The sequence below is a fragment of the Mixophyes fleayi genome, chromosome 3 (assembly GCF_038048845.1).
Source record: "Mixophyes fleayi isolate aMixFle1 chromosome 3, aMixFle1.hap1, whole genome shotgun sequence".
NCBI lineage: Eukaryota > Metazoa > Chordata > Amphibia > Anura > Limnodynastidae > Mixophyes > Mixophyes fleayi.
In genome coordinates this window covers 345,902,297-345,921,693 of record NC_134404.1, presented here as the reverse complement: position 1 = coordinate 345,921,693, position 19,397 = coordinate 345,902,297, and the positions used below count along the sequence as shown (strand labels likewise).

The 19,397-nt window shown below is 45.5% G+C and overlaps 2 protein-coding genes across 2 annotated transcripts in view; one reads left to right on the top strand and one right to left on the bottom strand.

Moving 5' to 3' along the window:
- The first annotated feature begins 392 nt into the window (after positions 1–392).
- On the top strand, positions 393–9,131 carry MRPS18A (mitochondrial ribosomal protein S18A). The gene is made up of 6 exons (XM_075204467.1): positions 393–541; positions 3,406–3,437; positions 6,448–6,552; positions 7,193–7,316; positions 8,048–8,117; positions 8,921–9,131. Exons 1-6 carry the CDS (start codon positions 433–435, stop codon positions 9,063–9,065), a joined length of 585 nt encoding a protein of 194 aa, XP_075060568.1. The 5' UTR covers positions 393–432; the 3' UTR covers positions 9,066–9,131.
- A 1,925-nt stretch (positions 9,132–11,056) lies between these two features.
- The window catches only part of RSPH9 (radial spoke head component 9), a 10,570-nt gene continuing 2,229 nt past the window's right edge, over positions 11,057–19,397 (bottom strand). The window contains exons 2-5 of the mRNA XM_075200777.1: positions 17,455–17,617; positions 17,235–17,364; positions 15,428–15,574; positions 11,057–11,446 (exon numbers count right to left, since the gene is read on the bottom strand). Of these exons, the coding sequence (XP_075056878.1) occupies positions 11,286–11,446; positions 15,428–15,574; positions 17,235–17,364; positions 17,455–17,617 (601 nt within the window). The 3' untranslated portion in view covers positions 11,057–11,285. The remainder of the gene's footprint in view (positions 11,447–15,427; positions 15,575–17,234; positions 17,365–17,454; positions 17,618–19,397) is intronic.

The following is a 19,397-nucleotide window of genomic DNA, read 5'->3' as shown; positions in this document are numbered from 1 at the left end:
GGAGTGCAGAGGGGTATTTTGCACCAGCTCAGAGCTGTTGGTGTCCAGGCCTTGTCCTAGGTTGAGGAGACGTCCGTGGAGCGCAGGGCGGAGGCGTACGCCAGTGCGTCTGGCGCATGAACCATCTGTGCGCAGCGGTGCAAAACCAGCGCACGTCCAGTGAGGTGTATAAATAATGACACACACAATGTCATGTAACACAGCACACACATGTAACACTGCACATGTATGTAACACACAGGCTGTCACATATGTGTCTGGGTTTCTATGGCCCACACCCATCCCTATATTTATACATCAGAATCTGGGTCTCTCAGCAGGGGACCTATAGGGGCAGTTGCCCACAACCAAGATGGCCGCCGGGAGAGCGGTTGTCAGGGAGATAGACGCCCGCCCGGCTGCGGGAAGCGGAAGTACCGAGCACAGAGAAAGATGGCGGCCAACAGCCTGCTCCTCTCACCTGTCAGCCGGCTGCTGCGGCTCCTGCCCCGGCCGGGGTGGTCTGTGCTCGGGGCTCAGAGGAGCCGCGGCCTGAGGGAGTGTGAGTGCGGGGACCGGGGGGAGAACATGGGGGCGCCGGGGGGAGAACATGGGGGGACGACACTAGAGGGGACCAGGGAGAGGTCACTGGGGGCAAGGACACTGTGAGGAGGACATTGGGGGTCACATATGTATGGTGTTCGGTCATCTGAGTGTGTGTATATATATATATATATATATATATATATATATATATATATATATATATATATATATATATATTCACACACACTAGAATATATATATATATATACATACACACACTGTGTATTTGGGTCACCTCCTTCTTGATCTCCCCATGTCCCCACCTCCTGCTCCCCTCATATAAAGATATTTACAGTAAAACAAAATAGCTATGGTCCCTGCATTATTCCAGCACTGTGGACACTGCGGGGTAATTACCGTCCAGTCTGCCCGCTGTGAGGGGTAATTACCGCCCAGTCTGCCCGCTGTGAGGGGGTAATTACCGCCCAGTCTGCCCGCTGTGAGGGGGTAATTACCGCCCAGTCTGCCTGCTGTGAGGGGTAATTACCGCCCAGTCTGCCCGCTGTGAGGGGTAATTACCGCCCAGTCTGCCCGCTGTGAGGGGTAATTATTGCCGGATGTTATCACCACTATTGGGGCATGATTATTTTTTTTTTTCACTGTTAGTTAAAGCGAAAATATATATATTTTTTTAGTCTTATATAATCCCCAAATATTGGCCAGTTATCTGAAAGTTAATTAGTAAAGAGTTGTTGTCACGTTGGGGTGATTAGTGGGTTACATTGTACCCAGTGAATTATGTAAAAGTAGAAAAGAAAATGCTGCTTTTCTGTGCAGCCTCCGCTCAGGGTGAAACATAGGACAATACATAGGTCTGAGAGAACTGCAGCATTCAGCCCACGTTCTGCATTACGTTGGCTTCACTGTCTAATTTTGGGGGTGAATGTATCAAGCTGCGGGTTTGAAAAAGTGAAGATGTTGCCTATAGCAACCAATCAGATTCTAGCTGTCATTTTGTAGAATGTACTAAATAAATGATAACTAGAATCTGATTGGCTGCTATAGGCGACATCTCCACTTTACCCCCTGGGCTTCATTCACCTTAACATGATCTTGTTCTTTATAGATAGTTACTATGACGCAATGATTCTCTTCGAACGTAGCTCTGCTCTTATCCAGGGATCGAACATATATATATAACACCCGCACACAGCAACTTTACCTGTTAGATGAGTGTAGCCCACATATTGATCTGCACAAGTCATATAATCTTCTTTTGGCCACTTTCATCCACTGTCCATTTCCACCCACAGTACCGCCCTTGGCTGAGTGTTATGTGGATAGTGTCCCCACTAACAATACTCTCTCAAAACCCCAGAAGTATGGTACCCCTTGATGCAGCCATACCAGTATATCTGGTACCACTGCTACACCTCACCCAGACATTTGCCAATCACATAACATGCTGCACCCACATTGCAGTGGTGTTGTTACCAGGCTGGTGTGCAGTGTTTGATTTATACCCAGGGCCGGATTAAGGGAATGGAGGCCCCTGGGCTAAGGGGGCCTCCATTCCCCCGTGAGGGCCCTCGCCCGGTGATCCGAGCTGCCCCCCCCCCCCCCACCCCCCCCCCCCTCCCCCGGCACTTACCTCCTTCCCTGGCGCGCTGTACGCTCTTTACTGAGGAGATCTCGTGAGAGTGAGACTCACGAGATCTCCTTAGTAAGGAGACTACAGCTAGCCGGGGAAGGGCCGCAGTGAAAGTGCTCAGCAGCACTGATCGCGCCGGGGGGCACCCCCGCCCCCAACTGATCAATACTGCTGCTGAGCACTTTCAAGGGCTGCAGCCCAGTTAGCCCTATGGTTAATCCGGCCCTGTTTATACCATACATACCGCGTAGCATTCAGGACAAAAACTAGCACAAAATGGCATTTTGGAGACTTTGTGCAGGCATAGATGTGGGTCTTTAGCCAATGCTGCTTCCTTCTGACCTGTCCAGAGAGGACTCCTTATATGGGAGGTCTTTAGATTGGTCACCCATGTACATTATCTTCCATCACAGCCACTGACCCCTTCTTGTCCGACAACTAAGATTGGAGGCAGGAGGGGGCTGGTCTAGCTATGTGGCTGGAGTAACATACTTCCTCCACTTTTATACAATGTACTGCGCTGGCCTCTAAGGGGTTTATATTTAGGGAAGACAACAGGAGGTCCAGATGGAGATGAATGAACTTGCAATTACTTGGGGTACAAATACTTTTTTTTTATTTCTTGTGGACATCTGTGGAAAGGTTTTGGGATATTTATTGATTTTCTTTGGATGGTTCTATGCCACAAATTGCTAAAAACAAAACAAAACAAAAACCCCACAATGTAAAAATGTGATCTATAATCTCACTGTATGTTATTGTCCTGTGCTAACATATTCTATGCAGCAATAGCAATATATATCCCTATAATACACAAGTGTCAGTATATGGGGCATACTCAGTTAAAACCGCAGTTTCGCACAGCTGCACAATTCCCATTACCGCAACATCTCGGATTTCTCTTTGCACCCCATAGGGGTGCGAAGGGAAAGGCACAATATTGCAGAACTGTATCGGCACTTTATGTGTGTGGCCTCTGTTCTGTGTGTCTAAATGCGGCCAGTAACGTTTAGGCAGAGCGTACTGACACCCAGATTCATTTGGATCCGCATATATTTGAATACGGTCAGCACTACAATCAAGTTCTGTTTTTGTATTTTTATTTTTAAATGTAAAACCGCGTTTATTTTAAAGTTCCGTGCAGTCTTTAATACAAAGCTGATGTGTATGTAATATGTCCTGTTATCCTCATTATATCGTATTTACACGTGTTCTTTGTTTCTCTCTAGTGGTGGAGGTTAAAGATGGGAAAGTGATAACGGTGAGTCAGGACTTGTATGTGTCTGTTATATGCAATGTGCTTAGATCTATGAACGGAGCTTCTAGATTATTGTTCAGTTTCTCTGGAAGTTAGTAGCCAGCAATTCTGTCTTACACGCGATTGCAAGAAATTAATGTGCCGGACAGTGACCAGAATGTACCTGCAGCATCCAACATATGTAGCAGCGTTACCTAATCTACCCAGTGGTGCCCAGATTGTGGCATCAGTGCCCGTCACATTAACCTGGCGGTGCCCAGAGTCTAGCATCAGTGCCCGTCACATTAACCTGGCGGTGCCCAGAGTCTGGCATCAGTGCCCGTCACATTAACCTGGCGGTGCCCAGAGGGGTTCTCCAAGCTGTAAGGAGTCTGCTAGTGACGTAAAAGGTTCATTTAGGTAAATGTAATTTTGAGAACTCAGAAACACATTTCTTCTGTTTTGCAAAAACAAATATTTCCCCCGTACCCACCTGACAGATCATTAAATCCCACAGATTGCAGCAGATTTCTGATTTTCATTAACTTTTGCACACACAGTTCCAAGGGGGGGTGGTCTAAACACCCCTAAAGGTGCTTCAGTTCTGTGACTGCAGTCACAATACAAGATGCAGGTGCCCACACACAGCCCCTTCAGCACCTGCATAGGATACAGTTATTGTTTGCTCTACAGTAGTCACAGAAGCGCAAATCCAAATGGAGAAACTCTGTAAATCTCGTCTTGCCCGGTGTTCATTCATTCCCAGCATTTATTGTGTTCCTCGTATATTATACCTACAGGCAGAATCGGTGTCAGCGGGGTTCTCGTAGTACAGTAGCCGGTACTCCCCTCTGTGGGAAACAACAAGATCTTTTGTTTGGTTCTCTCAGCAATAGATTCCTTTCTCCTAGATGTAACTTTCTGTCTAACCGGATTCCCGGTCTCGCTGGATCGTACCAGTGGAGTTGGGATCGTACAACTTATGCGTTTTGCTGTTATGGGCTATTTAATATTTCACATTTTCCGTGTTTGGTTTATTTCTATTATTGTGTTTGGCTGATTGAGAAGATTTAATAGTACACAAGTCTGTTAATCTGCTCCATGTGTCAGTTGGTGTCACCCAGAAGTTGTTAGTTTGGGAGCAGATCCCGTATTGCCAGGGCTCTGAGTGCAGGAGTCCTGTACCTCGTATCCCATAAGAAGAGGACCCTGTGTCCCGCACCTGAGACCATCACCATATAATGTAACCCCAGTCTGCTGCCACACTGAGATCATCCATCGTGAAGCTGCTCCGTAGACTCATAGACAGGAAAGACAAATGTTTCCTATTAAAGTACATCAAAGCTCCTTTGTGCCGTGCCAGACACATGTGCTCTGAATGTACCAGCAGAGAGGAAATTGTGTCTCTGGCGTTGACCGTTGTTTAATAACAAAAGTGTTGTTAAAGTGATATAACAGTTAGTCTGGATGGTGAGTCACATGGAACAGCTGGGATGTGATGTCGTCTGGTACAGTGCATTGTGGGAGGCAGACTGATGTCACCGTATGGTGTATACACAGAGTGGGCAGCTGTTGTGTTTGGGAAGGGAAATATTTATATCTCAAATGGATATAAGAGTCTCTGTTTTTTCTGTGTGGTATATTCCAAAGTAAACCGTGTGTACTACTGGGCAGTGTTGGCAATGGTCATGTGACCCACGAGCTTAACAAGTCAGCCGAGATCTTGTCAGGGCAGAGACTTGGGCCAACCAAGGGTTCACGTGTGTATACATGCCGGCCCCCGCAGACGTATCATTCAGCAGGGTCTGTTTAAGGGGAGGGTGGGTGCCAGAGGAGAGCTCCGATGTGCAGAGAGCGCTCTGGCTCTCTACATACTACACTTCGAGACGTCTAATGAAGGATCTGAAAAGTCTACAAAGAATACGGCCAATCAGACTGGATATCTGTCCAGTGATCTATATTTCATCTTTTCTCTCTCTATGTGCCCAGTCTGTTTAATGTGCGAGTGCCTTACGTTTTCTTTTGGCCAGACATTGAGTTTCTTGTGTTTAGTGCAGCATAAATATATTTTGCGGTTGTGTGTACACAATACAAGAAGCACGTTGTGATATCTATGTAAGTACAGCACACTCAGAGGTGTGTAGCTGCTCAGTATTCCTCATAGACCATGCAGACATTTGTCATATTCTGCTAGATGGCTTGTAGCCTGTAATATTCATCACTGATCATCAACCTCGTACACTGGATCCTCTAGGAGGGTTGAATCTTACTGTGCCCACTAGGGGGGGCTCTTATAAAGATGGGCACCTGTCAGTAAGTAAGCTGGTGTCTTATATAAACAACAGAAAACCCATGAGCCGGGGACCCTACGAGGTTACAAGGTCTGTACTGAGATCCTGAACCCCCCGTTACCAGTGATGTTCTCTGTTAATTACACAAATGACTATTCCTGGCCTTAATCTAGTCTAAAACTAATGTTTATTTGGTTTTCATAAGAAATAAGCATATTTCAGCCTCGGTTTATCCGCTAGACCATATGATTTAGTTTACTATCCGGGTGATGAAGCGGCTGCGTAGCAGTTTGGAGGGTTGTGGTCACTACATAAACAGCCTAAAATTTACTGATTACAATTCATATCTCCCAAGTGATATTGTTACCTTGTCTTCTGGGGGAGTAAGACGCAGATATTACACAGATAGAGACCAGGGGTAAATGTATCAAGCTGAGAGTTTTCCGGCGGATTTGAAAAGTGGAGATGTTGCCTATAGCAGCCAATCAGATTCTAGCTATCATATTGTAGAATGTACTAAATAAATGATAGCTAGAATCTGATTGGTTTTTCAAACCCGCCAGAACTCTATGCTTTATACATTTACCCCCAGATCTCTCCCTTCTCACTGCAGCATTATCAGCCGACAATTATACCTGCCTTTGGTGACGCGTTTCTGTGCTACCACCAGTTTTCCAAGGATAATGTGAAATATTGAAAGCCGGATGCTTGTACAGTATTCAGGACGGCCCCTTGTTTTATAGATTGAAGGACGGATTGTTGAAGAAAAAATGGGTCAAACTCCTCCGAATCCAACTGGTCAGTGTCCGATCTGCCGCTGGAACCTCAAACACAAGTACGAGTACACGGTAAGATTGACTTTTCCCACATGAGTTATGTGTTCTCTGCATCATGCTTGAGGCTTTTTCCCAATACCACGACCTCAATCCTTCTCATAAGCTCCGTCTCTCCCCTACCTACATAGGTGAGAGAGAACCCGTCCTAGGTTCTGGTCATCGGGTCTATGTAAGAAAGAGACGTAGATGTAGGCCTGTGTGTAAGCCGTTGGGTCAAAGGCCACATATGACCTGGGTCATGGAGTGTATAGTATAAGCATTGGGTAACATGTTAAGAGTAGGAAGAATTAACAGAAATCTGAAAATCTGTTTGTGTTGAGCAGAATAATGGATATTCCCCTCATAAACACGTATTTCACATTTCATCTAAGTAATTATGGTCCCAGTGCAGCCTGTAGCTATGGATAGACACAGGTCTGGTCTAGTGTGTGTCCAGCCATAGATCGATGGCAGACTCTGTGATCAGAAGGTATATTACTGGACCAGAGCGGCTTCACCTTCTGTAGCATCGTAGCCAGAGGAGATCTGTGAGTTCACTCAGGACCTTCTCCTCTGGTCCATTCATTTAATATATTATAATTACTGATGGCTCTCAGCAGATGAAGGCACAATTCATAGCCAGTATGTAGACTAACAATTATCTGCTCTACAGGATGTCCTAGTCCTGAGTCAGTTCATCCGCTCGGATGGGGGGATGTTACCGCGCAGGCTGACCGGCCTGTGTACAGAGGAGCAGAAGAAGGTGACAGCCTGTGTAAAGATGGCTCATCGTGCGGGTAAGAGTTCTACGTGGCTCAGTGCTGCCCTCTAGCTGTTGTGTGACTGCAATAAAGGATCCGGAACTCTGCCAGCAAAGTATAGATCTCAGCAGGACGTTATTCTGGAAATTACATGTTTTGTGCTGGTAAAACGGACACTACCAGTGTTTGAGGATCTTTATTATTAACTGTGCTTCAAAGTTAATTATAGTATTATATTAGTCCAAGTGCATTATATTAAATGTTTAATCCTTTATCTTTATGGTATAAATCGCGATCTGTTGGCAATAAACAGTATTAGGAAAGTCCAGCTACACAAAACTTCATATAGGATAAGTCCAGGCGCCAATGACCAATATGTGATGATTTATAATACACCAATTCATCACCTGTACTTAGATGTAATATATCAATGGGGGGGACTGTGGGAAGCGACAGCTGATATTGAACTTGGTATTATTGGCAGAGGGATTATAACGTAGGAAAGTGACCGAGGTAATTACTAATATCCAGAATAACTTGTACATAACACGCCCCGGTCTGTTAATATGAAACACTCTGTTCATATAATGTACATAATAATACATTACAGTTCATTAGAGATATCTGTTGTAGAGATGCTGACATTTGGGCCCCTCTGAAATAGATAGACCCCCCCCCATGGCATTTGACCGTTACATTATTTGATCGGTAACTTTAGAAGAGCCCAGGAGCGTTTCGTTGTGTTAATTAACATTTTTTGTCTCCAGGTCTCTTCCCGGACCACCGGCCCAAAATGCCAGAGGGACATGTACCCAAACCAAAATTCCATCTAAACAGGTGAGAGTGCGCTCAGCCGCCATCACTGGAGTATTGTGGATCTTGTTGTCTGATGGAAGGTGAAGCTCTGTGTGTATGATAATGACCGTAATGGTGCAGGTAACGTGTTCGGTCATTTGTCAGTGATCCTCGTCTCTACAGAAGGTCAACTCTATCTGCAATTCTAGTCTTATATATCGTCACCATGAAACCTGGGACTCATAACGTTACTTTTCCTTCATGGTAACAATAGTAATAATACAGATTTATTTCTGCAGTTTTGAGGAGGGTAGAAAACACGATTAGACGTTTTCACACACAGCGGCGTATCCCTACCGGAACCAGCAAATCTGTATAGTTACCACTGTAAGTGGCGGTGGATGGGGAGGAGCAATCGCTTGATGGAGGCTTGAGATTGGTCCTCACACAACAGAGCAGCCCCTGGGTCTCTGGCTCGGGGGCCGCATGTAGGTAAAATCTTTCTGTAGGTGGCATTGTGGGTTTAAGTACATCATTTAAAAAATGTAAAAAATTTTTTACAGGTCCATAGTAGTCTGAGATTTTTATTAGGAGTTTTATTTCATGCAGTTCGGTGACTACACAATGCCGTTAGAAGAAGCTATGAATAGACCCTGTATCTGGTCGGACAGTACAGTATTTACAGCTAACACTCAGTAATTAGAATGTTCTGCAGGATCCGAGGATTTCGGTGTAAAAACCGAACATATGGAACCTTTTTGCGTGTGGCTTCCAGGCTAATATTAATATTTCAGCCGGACTCTGTCCTGGAACATTTCCACAAAACAATTTTTGTTCTTCCCCAGGTACCTGACGTTCTGGTCCCCGTCCAGCGTTAAACCGATCTATAAGAAGGGACTAAAGTGGTGTAAAGTGAAGATGCCGGTCGGTGACCCAATCATGAAAAACAACGTACGGTACGGACGTAATCCGCTCTGCTACAAACAGTGACGTCAGACGTTCATTCCATCTGTTGGTTACATGTAACTCGCCTGTATAATAAATGTATTTCTTTTCTCTTTGTGTTTTCTTCCAACAACTGCTATGAGCCGTTGTATGTGCTGTGCAGGAGTTCAGTGCTATATCCAGTTACCTCTATATTATATTTTTCTTGCCCAAAAAGTGTCCAGTCCCTTATAATGCAAATGTTAATATTAAACCTAGTCATAGCTACTAACAAGCGAGGTGGGAGTAGATATAGTACAGAATATATCCTCTGGACTTCTTTCACTGTCCCCAAGAGCATGCAATCCGTGCACTTGGATGAGACACATTGAGATGGGCTGTGACGTGAGCCGGGATCTGATCGGTGTCATAGAACCGTTCCAGGGGTGGAGACGCGGTATTCTGCGGCTCTTCCTATTGGCTGTCAGCGTGCTTGGTGATAATGGCGGTGCTTTCTGGAAGCAGCAGAGTGTGAACTTTCAGACATTTATCCTTGATCCAGAGATCCCATTTATTTATCCCATCCATTTATTAATTAACGCGGTATCGCCCCGTTAATTATCATCTGTCATCGTAACGATGACGGTTGATTTGTTTGAACACGTGTGTTAAAAAATCTTCCCAGGACAAAGCGTCCTATAAGAGGCTGTCCCGGCAATTCTTTACTTAACATAAAAGTGTGATAGTCCGTCTCTCCCCTGCTGGTACTCGTGCACAAAGCCACTAGTAACTGGAGAGGAGAGCAGGATGCTGTGGTGAGGAATCCGATGCTCCCCATAGGGTAGAACATCAAATGACATCTTAGCTAATGGGCTCAAGCTCTGTAAAGCTAGGAGCTTGTTACCTTGTCCCAGACCACAGTCCCTATTGAAATTTATGGGGACTGGTAAAATGCGAAACTTGACTCAATCTAGAATATCTCCTGTGTTGAGCATTTGTCACACAGTGAATTAACTTAAACATGTCTAAACCACGTGGAGAAAAGCCGTTTCCACATGGTTTACGGCTTGATGAATGGGCCACCGAGAAAGAAAATTCCCTACATCTGTGTATCTGGTACGAAGCTGCTCCAGCCAGTGGGTTAAATCTATTACACAACACTACTTACTGATTATACAGGAGAGCACTGCAGCGAGTTGCTCCCCGATACTGGAGACCCTCACTCAGGAGAGCACTGCAGCGAGTCGCTCCCCGACACTGGAGACCCTCACTCAGGAGAGCACTGCAGCGAGTCGCTCCCCGACACTAGAGACCCTCACTCAGGAGAGCACTGCAGCGAGTCGCTCCCCGACACTGGAGACCTTCACTCAGGAGAGCACTGCAGCGAGTCGCTCCCCGACACTGGAGACCCTCACTCAGGAGAGCACTGCAGCGAGTCGCTCCCCGACACTGGAGACCCTCACTCAGGAGAGCACTGCAGCGAGTCGCTCCCCGACACTGGAGATCCTCACTCAGGAGAGCACTGCAGCGAGTCGTTCCTCGACACTGGAGATCCTCACTCAGGAGAGCACTGCAGCGAGTCGCTCCCCGACACTGGAGACCCTCACTCTGACTCAGGAGAGAACTGCAGCGAGTCGCTCCCCAACACGTGAGACCCTCACTCAGGAGAGCACCAGATTCAGATACTATGAACCCTGCAGGTGGACGAGCCATATGTAAACGGAAGCAGAGTCAGATGTATTGGTGACGGGGTCCAGTCCCTCTGGTATGTACCTGTACGGTACCACTACTGTGCTGTCTGAAAACGAGAGGCTCATGGAACAGCAGAATATTATCCGCACTGAAGGCCGGTTAGGTGAGGTGTTTGCAGGTTTCTGGAACAATATCTGGGCTGCGGCCAAGAGCTTGGACATCGGATCCTCATTTGCAAGTGATGCCAATCATGTCCGTGCCATTCTGTAGAGGTAGAGTTTGCCCAAAGCTGGTCTCAAATAAAATAAGAGCAGAGCACACAGCGTTACTGTGCACTCACAGGATGAACTATTTCCACACAGAAATGCACCATGAATATATTTTATTGACAAGTAAAACAGCAATATAGAAAATGTGAGTTCAGTATCGATGGATTGTGTCAGATACAAGTCACACTGCATTCTGGGAAATGACAGCGAATGTCATTACACTTCATAATCCAAGGACTCCGGCTGGTCATGTACATGACGGAGGATCCAGTGTGATCCTGACATCCCGCATCTTTGTGACAAGTCCTTTCTGCTGGTGGGGTGCTCAGACCATGAACGGAAGATCGATATTGCGCTCCCCGGTTCCAATATAAACATACCCGTGTTGTGGGGTGAGAGGTATGTGATAGAACGTCATCCCTAACCAGAGCAGACTGCGGAGGACGATGATGCTGTTTCCCTGCTCAAACTGTAAGCTCCAGGACCCTGCGAAAGAGAGATGGGGGTTAGGATGGAATGTAACTGTATATTAACAGTTATATAGCTCATATCATGCAACGCTTTAATCATTCCATGCCATCAACTGGCCAGTGGAGCTTACAATTTATATTCCCCCTTTCACATAGACACACACATGTCCATTTGTCAGCAGCTAGTTAACCTTGCAGTAATGTCGTTGGAGTGTGGGAGGACATGGAGAAAATCCACATAAACTTGGGGAGAACATACAAACTCCTTACAGATAGTGCCCGGGTCAGAATGGAATTCCTGATCCCGGCTCTATGCGGAGGCAATACTAACCACTGTGCCTCAGAGTGAAACATCGCACATCTAGCATCAATGTTACACTGTCTGCTTATAGTAAAACAGTCCAATCAGACATTTGCTTTCATGGTTTAAGTTGTTCTAGACAGATAAAATCTAATTGGCTGCCATGTATAAATGTAAATGAGCCTCTCTGTGGAGAGTGATGAGCGTTAGGGGTTCAGCCAATGATTAGACACCCACGGGTCACATGTCTTGCTCTCAGTTATCAGCTGCCAGCAAGGGGGGGGATGTGAATGTTGGGACCACATCAAATCGTTCATAATTCAGTGATGTAAAGTGTCCAACAGACAGGATGGATGGGATCAATCACAAAGTCATTTCCTGGCCTAATCCTGGACATGCTGTATATAGTCTGCATTCTGCCTGCAATAAACTACAGGTGATTATACGACTTCTGTTCTCAGCCTCCGACTGCGCAGCCGAGAGCTCGAGAAGAGACACCCACCGGATTGTACCCCTGACCCCGAGTTCACCAAAGAACCTGGGACAGACTGTGCATATATTACCCACTATTCTCATACAATAATCTGAAAGGACGGCGGTGGGATTATCACTCCCATCGCGCTCAGGAATGTGGCATCTTTGATCCACAGCCACGTTCTGGCTCAGACATAGATTAACAGCTCGTAAAGCAGACTCCTGGCAGGGCGCTCCGCACGTTCCTACGACCGATCGCAGGCGTGTACACCATACATAGAAGGGAATCCATAAGATATTAAACGTCTGACAGTACAGAGGGAGAGCTAGCGAGAGATAGTCGGTACATTACATAACAGTGTTGGTGGGTTACTGGCAGCGTCTCCTAATGAAATAGATTCTTGTCCTTTACTGGTCTTCTACACGTTGGTAAAATAAAAAATTAACATATTGGCTGAGGCTGCACAGGATGAAATCATCAAACATGTCTTTGGTTAAAAACAACTTTGAAAGAAGATGACATTTCTAAGCACTACATGAAATATGCTCCTTTTGAGTAAACAGTACAGTTTTCTAGCAGTAAAGACAAGATAAAATGTGGTATTTTCTATGGAGCAACTGTCTGCCAGAAACTTCATTAAAACTTTATTTCACTCCAAAATACATTTATCTTTCACAGTTATACTACTAAAGCTTTGTGTATTTTGATGATAAACTGTTACTTTTTAAACCTTCCTTCATCCGTCCAGATGAAAGAGTCTGGACCATATTCTCCATAGCATGAATGTAAATGTCTCTGATATATTAGCTAGCAGGGGGCTAGTTACATAAACTGATATATCCTTTATACTGCTAGTTACACAAGTGGATACATCCTTTATACTGCTAGTTACACAAGTGGATACATCCTTTATACTGCTAGTTACACAAGTGGATACATCCTTTATACTGCTAGTTACACAAGTGGATACATCCTTTATACTGCTAGTTACATAAGTGGATACATCCTTTATACTGCTAGTTACATAAACTGATACATCCTTTATACTGCTAGTTACACAAGTGGATACATCCTTTATACTGCTAGTTACACAAGTGGATACATCCTTTATACTGCTAGTTACACAAGTGGATACATCCTTTATACTTCTAGTTACATAAGTGGATACATCCTTTATACTGCTAGTTACACAAGTGGATACATCCTTTATACTGCTAGTTACATAAGTGGATACATCCTTTATACTGCTAGTTACATAAGTGGATACATCCTTTATAGTGCTAGTTACATAAGTGGATACATCCTTTATAGTGCTAGTTACACAAGTGGATACATCCTTTATACTGCTAGTTACATAAGTGGGCACATCCTTAATACTGCTAGTTACATAAGTGGGCACATCCTTTATACTGCTAGTTACATAAGTGGGCACATCCTTAATACTGCTAGTTACATAAGTGGATACATCCTTTATAGTGCTAGTTACATAAGTGGATACATCCTTTATAGTGCTAGTTACATAAGTGGATACATCCTTTATAGTGCTAGTTACACAAGTGGATACATCCTTTATAGTGCTAGTTACATAAGTGGATACATCCTTTATACTGCTAGTTACATAAGTGGGCACATCCTTTATACTGCTAGTTACATAAGTGGGCACATCCTTAATACTGCTAGTTACACAAGTGGATACATCCTTTATACTGCTAGTTACACAAGTGGATACATCCTTTATACTGCTAGTTACACAAGTGGATACATCCTTTATACTGCTAGTTACACAAGTGGATACATCCTTTATACTGCTAGTTACACAAGTGGATACATCCTTTATACTGCTAGTTACACAAGTGGATACATCCTTTATACTGCTAGTTACACAAGTGGATACATCCTTTATACTGCTAGTTACACAAGTGGATACATCCTTTATACTGCTAGTTACATAAGTGGATACATCCTTTATACTGCTAGTTACATAAACTGATACATCCTTTATACTGCTAGTTACACAAGTGGATACATCCTTTATACTGCTAGTTACACAAGTGGATACATCCTTTATACTGCTAGTTACACAAGTGGATACATCCTTTATACTGCTAGTTACACAAGTGGATACATCCTTTATACTGCTAGTTACATAAGTGGATACATCCTTTATAGTGCTAGTTACATAAGTGGATACATCCTTTATAGTGCTAGTTACATAAGTGGATACATCCTTTATAGTGCTAGTTACACAAGTGGATACATCCTTTATAGTGCTAGTTACATAAGTGGATACATCCTTTATACTGCTAGTTACATAAGTGGGCACATCCTTAATACTGCTAGTTACATAAGTGGATACATCCTTTATACTGCTAGTTACAGAAGTGGATACATCCTTTATACTGCTAGTTACACAAGTGGATACATCCTTTATACTGCTAGTTACACAAGTGGATACATCCTTTATACTGCTAGTTACACAAGTGGATACATCCTTTATACTGCTAGTTACACAAGTGGATACATCCTTTATACTGCTAGTTACATAAGTGGATACATCCTTTATACTGCTAGTTACACAAGTGGATACATCCTTTATACTGCTAGTTACACAAGTGGATACATCCTTTATACTGCTAGTTACACAAGTGGATACATCCTTTATACTGCTAGTTACACAAGTGGATACATCCTTTATACTGCTAGTTACACAAGTGGATACATCCTTTATACTGCTAGTTACACAAGTGGATACATCCTTTATACTGCTAGTTACATAAGTGGATACATCCTTTATACTGCTAGTTACATAAGTGGATACATCCTTTATACTGCTAGTTACATAAGTGGATACATCCTTTATACTGCTAGTTACACAAGTGGATACATCCTCTATACTGCTAGTTACATAAGTGGGCACATCCTTTATACTGCTAGTTACATAAGTGGATACATCCTTTATACTGCTAGTTACACAAGTGGACACATCCTTTATACTGCTAGTTACACAAGTGGGCACATCCTTTATACTGCTAGTTACACAAGTGGATACATCCTTTATACTGCTAGTTACACAAGTGGATACATCCTTTATACTGCTTGTCTCACAGCATTTTTGTTGCTCTCATTATTCTCATAGTTTCATTCATCTCATGTATTGACAGATCAGATTTCATACAGAACAAGGATAAGAGCTGTGATTGGTCACCTTCCCTGTCACTCACCTTTAGGGATATCATGTTCAAGAGAGTCCAGGAAGTCTATAGATGGGTCCAGGTCGGCCTTTTCCAGCAGCGATTTCTTCTTGGGGTTCATGGTCGGGAAGAAGTGGAAGAAGGAGCTTAGTTTTTTTGCCTCGCTCACTGTAAGACCTGGGCAGGAGAAAGTTATATGGTAACATCCCGCTCATATCAAACACGGGGGTTCTGACTGTTTAAACAGAATGTCTTGCAGAACTTGAGAATGGGAGGAATAATTCCACAACATAGACCTGGTCTCGCCTACACGTAACGCACGGCCTCGCTATACACGGAACGCACGGCCCCGCCTACACGGAACGCACGGCCTCGCTATACACGGAACGCACGGCCTCGCTATACACGGAAAGCATGGCCTGCCTACACAGAACGCACGGCCTCGCTATACACGGAACGCACGGCCTCGCTATACACGGAACGCACGGCCTCGCTATACACGGAACGCACGGCCTCGCTATACACGGAAAGCATGGCCTGCCTACACAGAACGCACGGCCTCGCTATACACGGAACGCACGGCCCCGCCTACACAGAACGCACGGCCTCGCTATACACGGAACGCACGGCCTCGCTATACACGGAATGCACGGCCTCGCTATACACGGAACGCACGGCCTCGCTATACACGGAAAGCACGGCCCCGCCTACACAGAACGCACGGCCCCGCCTACACAGAACGCACGGCCTCGCTATACACGGAACGCACGGCCTCGCTATACACGGAAAGCACGGCCCCGCCTACACAGAACGCACGGCCCCGCCTACACAGAACGCACGGCCTCGCTATACACGGAACGCACGGCCCCGCCTACACAGAACGCACGGCCTCGCCTACACGTAACGCACGGCCTCGCTATACACGGAACGCACGGCCTCGCTATACACGGAACGCACGGCCTCGCTATACACGGAACGCATGGCCTGCCTACACAGAACGCACGGCCTCGCTATACACGGAACGCACGGCCCCGCCTACACAGAACGCACGGCCTCGCCTACACGGAACGCACGGCCTCGCTATACACGGAACGCACGGCCTCGCTATACACGGAACGCACGGCCTCGCTATACACGGAACGCACGGCCTCGCCTACACAGAACGCACGGCCTCGCCTACACGGAACGCACGGCCTCGCTATACACGGAACGCACGGCCTCGCTATACACGGAACGCACGGCCTCGCTATACACAGAACGCACGGCCTCGTCTACACGGAACGCACGGCCTCGCCTACACGGAACGCACGGCCCCGCCTACACGGAACGCACGGCCTCGCCTACACGGAACGCACGGCCTCGCTATACACGGAACGCACGGCCTCGCTATACACGGAACGCACGGCCTCGCTATACACGGAACGCACGGACTCGCCTACACGGAACGCACGGCCTGCCTACACATAACGCACGGCCTCGCCTACACGGAACACACGGCCTGCCTACACGGAACGCTCGCCCTCGCCTACACAGGACGCGCGGCTGAGCCTATATAAGGAGCGCGGTCTCTCAGCCAATATTAGCATTTTGCATGGATTACCAATGATACATTGGGGCTAATTATTTGATACGAGTAGCAGTATAGCTTAAAGTACTAACTACCATCTAACTTATACTGAACACTCTGCAAAACCCATAGCAGGAAAACGGGGGAATGTTCTGCAGAACTCAAAAATGGAAGAGTGGGAAGAGCTCTGCAGCCCTTCCAAACATTTGCAATGGCTACCACAGCACGACCACAGGTGAAGATAAGAAGCTGCTGGGGGCCTTTAATTACCTCGGAAACAGTAGTTTATGTTGACATGACCAAGTGGATTCTTGACGAATGCCCCCCGTGGTACCACTGCTGCCTCCTTGTCAATCATAGCGATGGTGGCGATAAGACGCGCTTCCTCTTTAATATGATTCTGAACCACGGAGAGAACACAAGAGACATACGTCATTATTAAGATAGATCTGACGGATGGCGGCTGAGGTTCTAGTAGACAGAAACTTACTGTCACTTCTTCCTCGTATGCATCGCCCTCGCCCACCTTCTTTCGCACGGTATGCTCATATTCATGAGATGGGTCCCCTATGAAACGTCCTTTAACCACTTGCGTTTCTGCAAAGACTGCGTCAGTTGCTGGGGGCAGAAGACACCAGTCTATGCAGTTTAGGCTACAGTAGAGGAGACACAAAAACAGTGATTTAATAGTTCTGAGGTGAGGACAACATCTTATTGATCTCCACCTTGGATTCTTCAACAATAAGTTAGCAGAGGGATCAATGCAAAAAGACAACAGGGAGGGGGCACAGGGTATGTATATATAACACTGGGGGGGACAGGGTACGTATATATTACAGGGGAGGGGGCACAGGGTATGTATATATAACACTGGGGGGACACGGTATGTATATATAACACTGGGGGGACACAGGGTATATATATATATATAACACTGGGGGAGGGGGCACAGATTACGTATATATTACAGGGGAGGGGGCACAGGCTAAGTATATATATTACAGGGGAGGGGGCACAGGGTATGTGTATATATATATATATATATTACAGGGGAGGGGGCAAAGGCTATGTATATATATTACAGAGGAGGGGGCACAGGGTATGTATATATATTACAGTGGAGGGGCACAGGGTTTGTATGTATTACAGGGGACGAGGCACAGGGTATGTATATATATTACGGGGGAGGGGGCACAGGATATGTATATATTACAGGGGGGGGCACATGTAATACAGGGGGGGGACAGGGTATGTATGTATTACAGGGGGGGCCACAGGGTATGTTTATATATATAACACTGGGGGGGCACAGGGTATGTATATATTACAGGGGAGGGGGCACAGGGTATGTATATATAGTACAGGGGAGGGGGCACAGGGTATGTATATATATATTACAGAGGAGGGGGCACAGGGTATGTATATATGTATATATATATATGTAACACTTGGGAGGGGGGCACAGGTTATGTATATATTACAGGGGAGGGGGCACAGGGTATGTATATATAGTACAGGGGAGGGGGCACAGGCTATGTATATATATTACAGGGGGGGCACATGTAATACAGGGGGGGGGACAGGGTATGTATGTATTACAGGGGGGGCACAGGGTATGTATATATATATAACACTGGGGGGGCACAGGGTATGTATATATTACAGGGGAGGGGGCACAGGGTATGTATATATAGTACAGGGGAGGGGGCACAGGGTATGTATATATATATTACAGAGGAGGGGGCACAGGGTATATATGTATTACTGGGGGGGGCACAGGGTATGTATATATATATATATAACACCTGGGGGGCACAGGGTATGTATATATTACAGGGGAGGGGGCACAGGGTATGTATATATAGTACAGGGGAGGGGGCACAGGTTATGTATATATATTACAGGGGAGGGGGCACAGGGTATGTATATATATTACAGGGGAGGGGGCACAGGATATGTATATATTACAGGGGGGGCACAGGGTATGTATGTATATATATATATATATATATATGTAACACTGGGGGGGGCACAGGGTATGTATATATATATATATATATATATATATATGTAACACGGGGGGGCACAGGGTATGTATATATTACAGGGGAGGGGGCACAGGGTATGTATATATATTACAGGGGGGGCACAGGGTATGTATATATATTACAGGGGGGGCACAGGGTATGTATATATATTACAGGGGGGGGCACAGGGTATGTATATATATTACAGGGGGGGCACAGGGTATGTATATATTACAGGGGAGGGGGCACAGGGTATGTATATATATTACAGGGGGGGCACAGGGTATGTATATATATTACAGGGGGGGCACAGGGTATGTATATATATTACAGGGGGGGCACAGGGTATGTATATATATTACAGGGGGGGCACAGAGTATGTATATATGTATGTATATATATATAT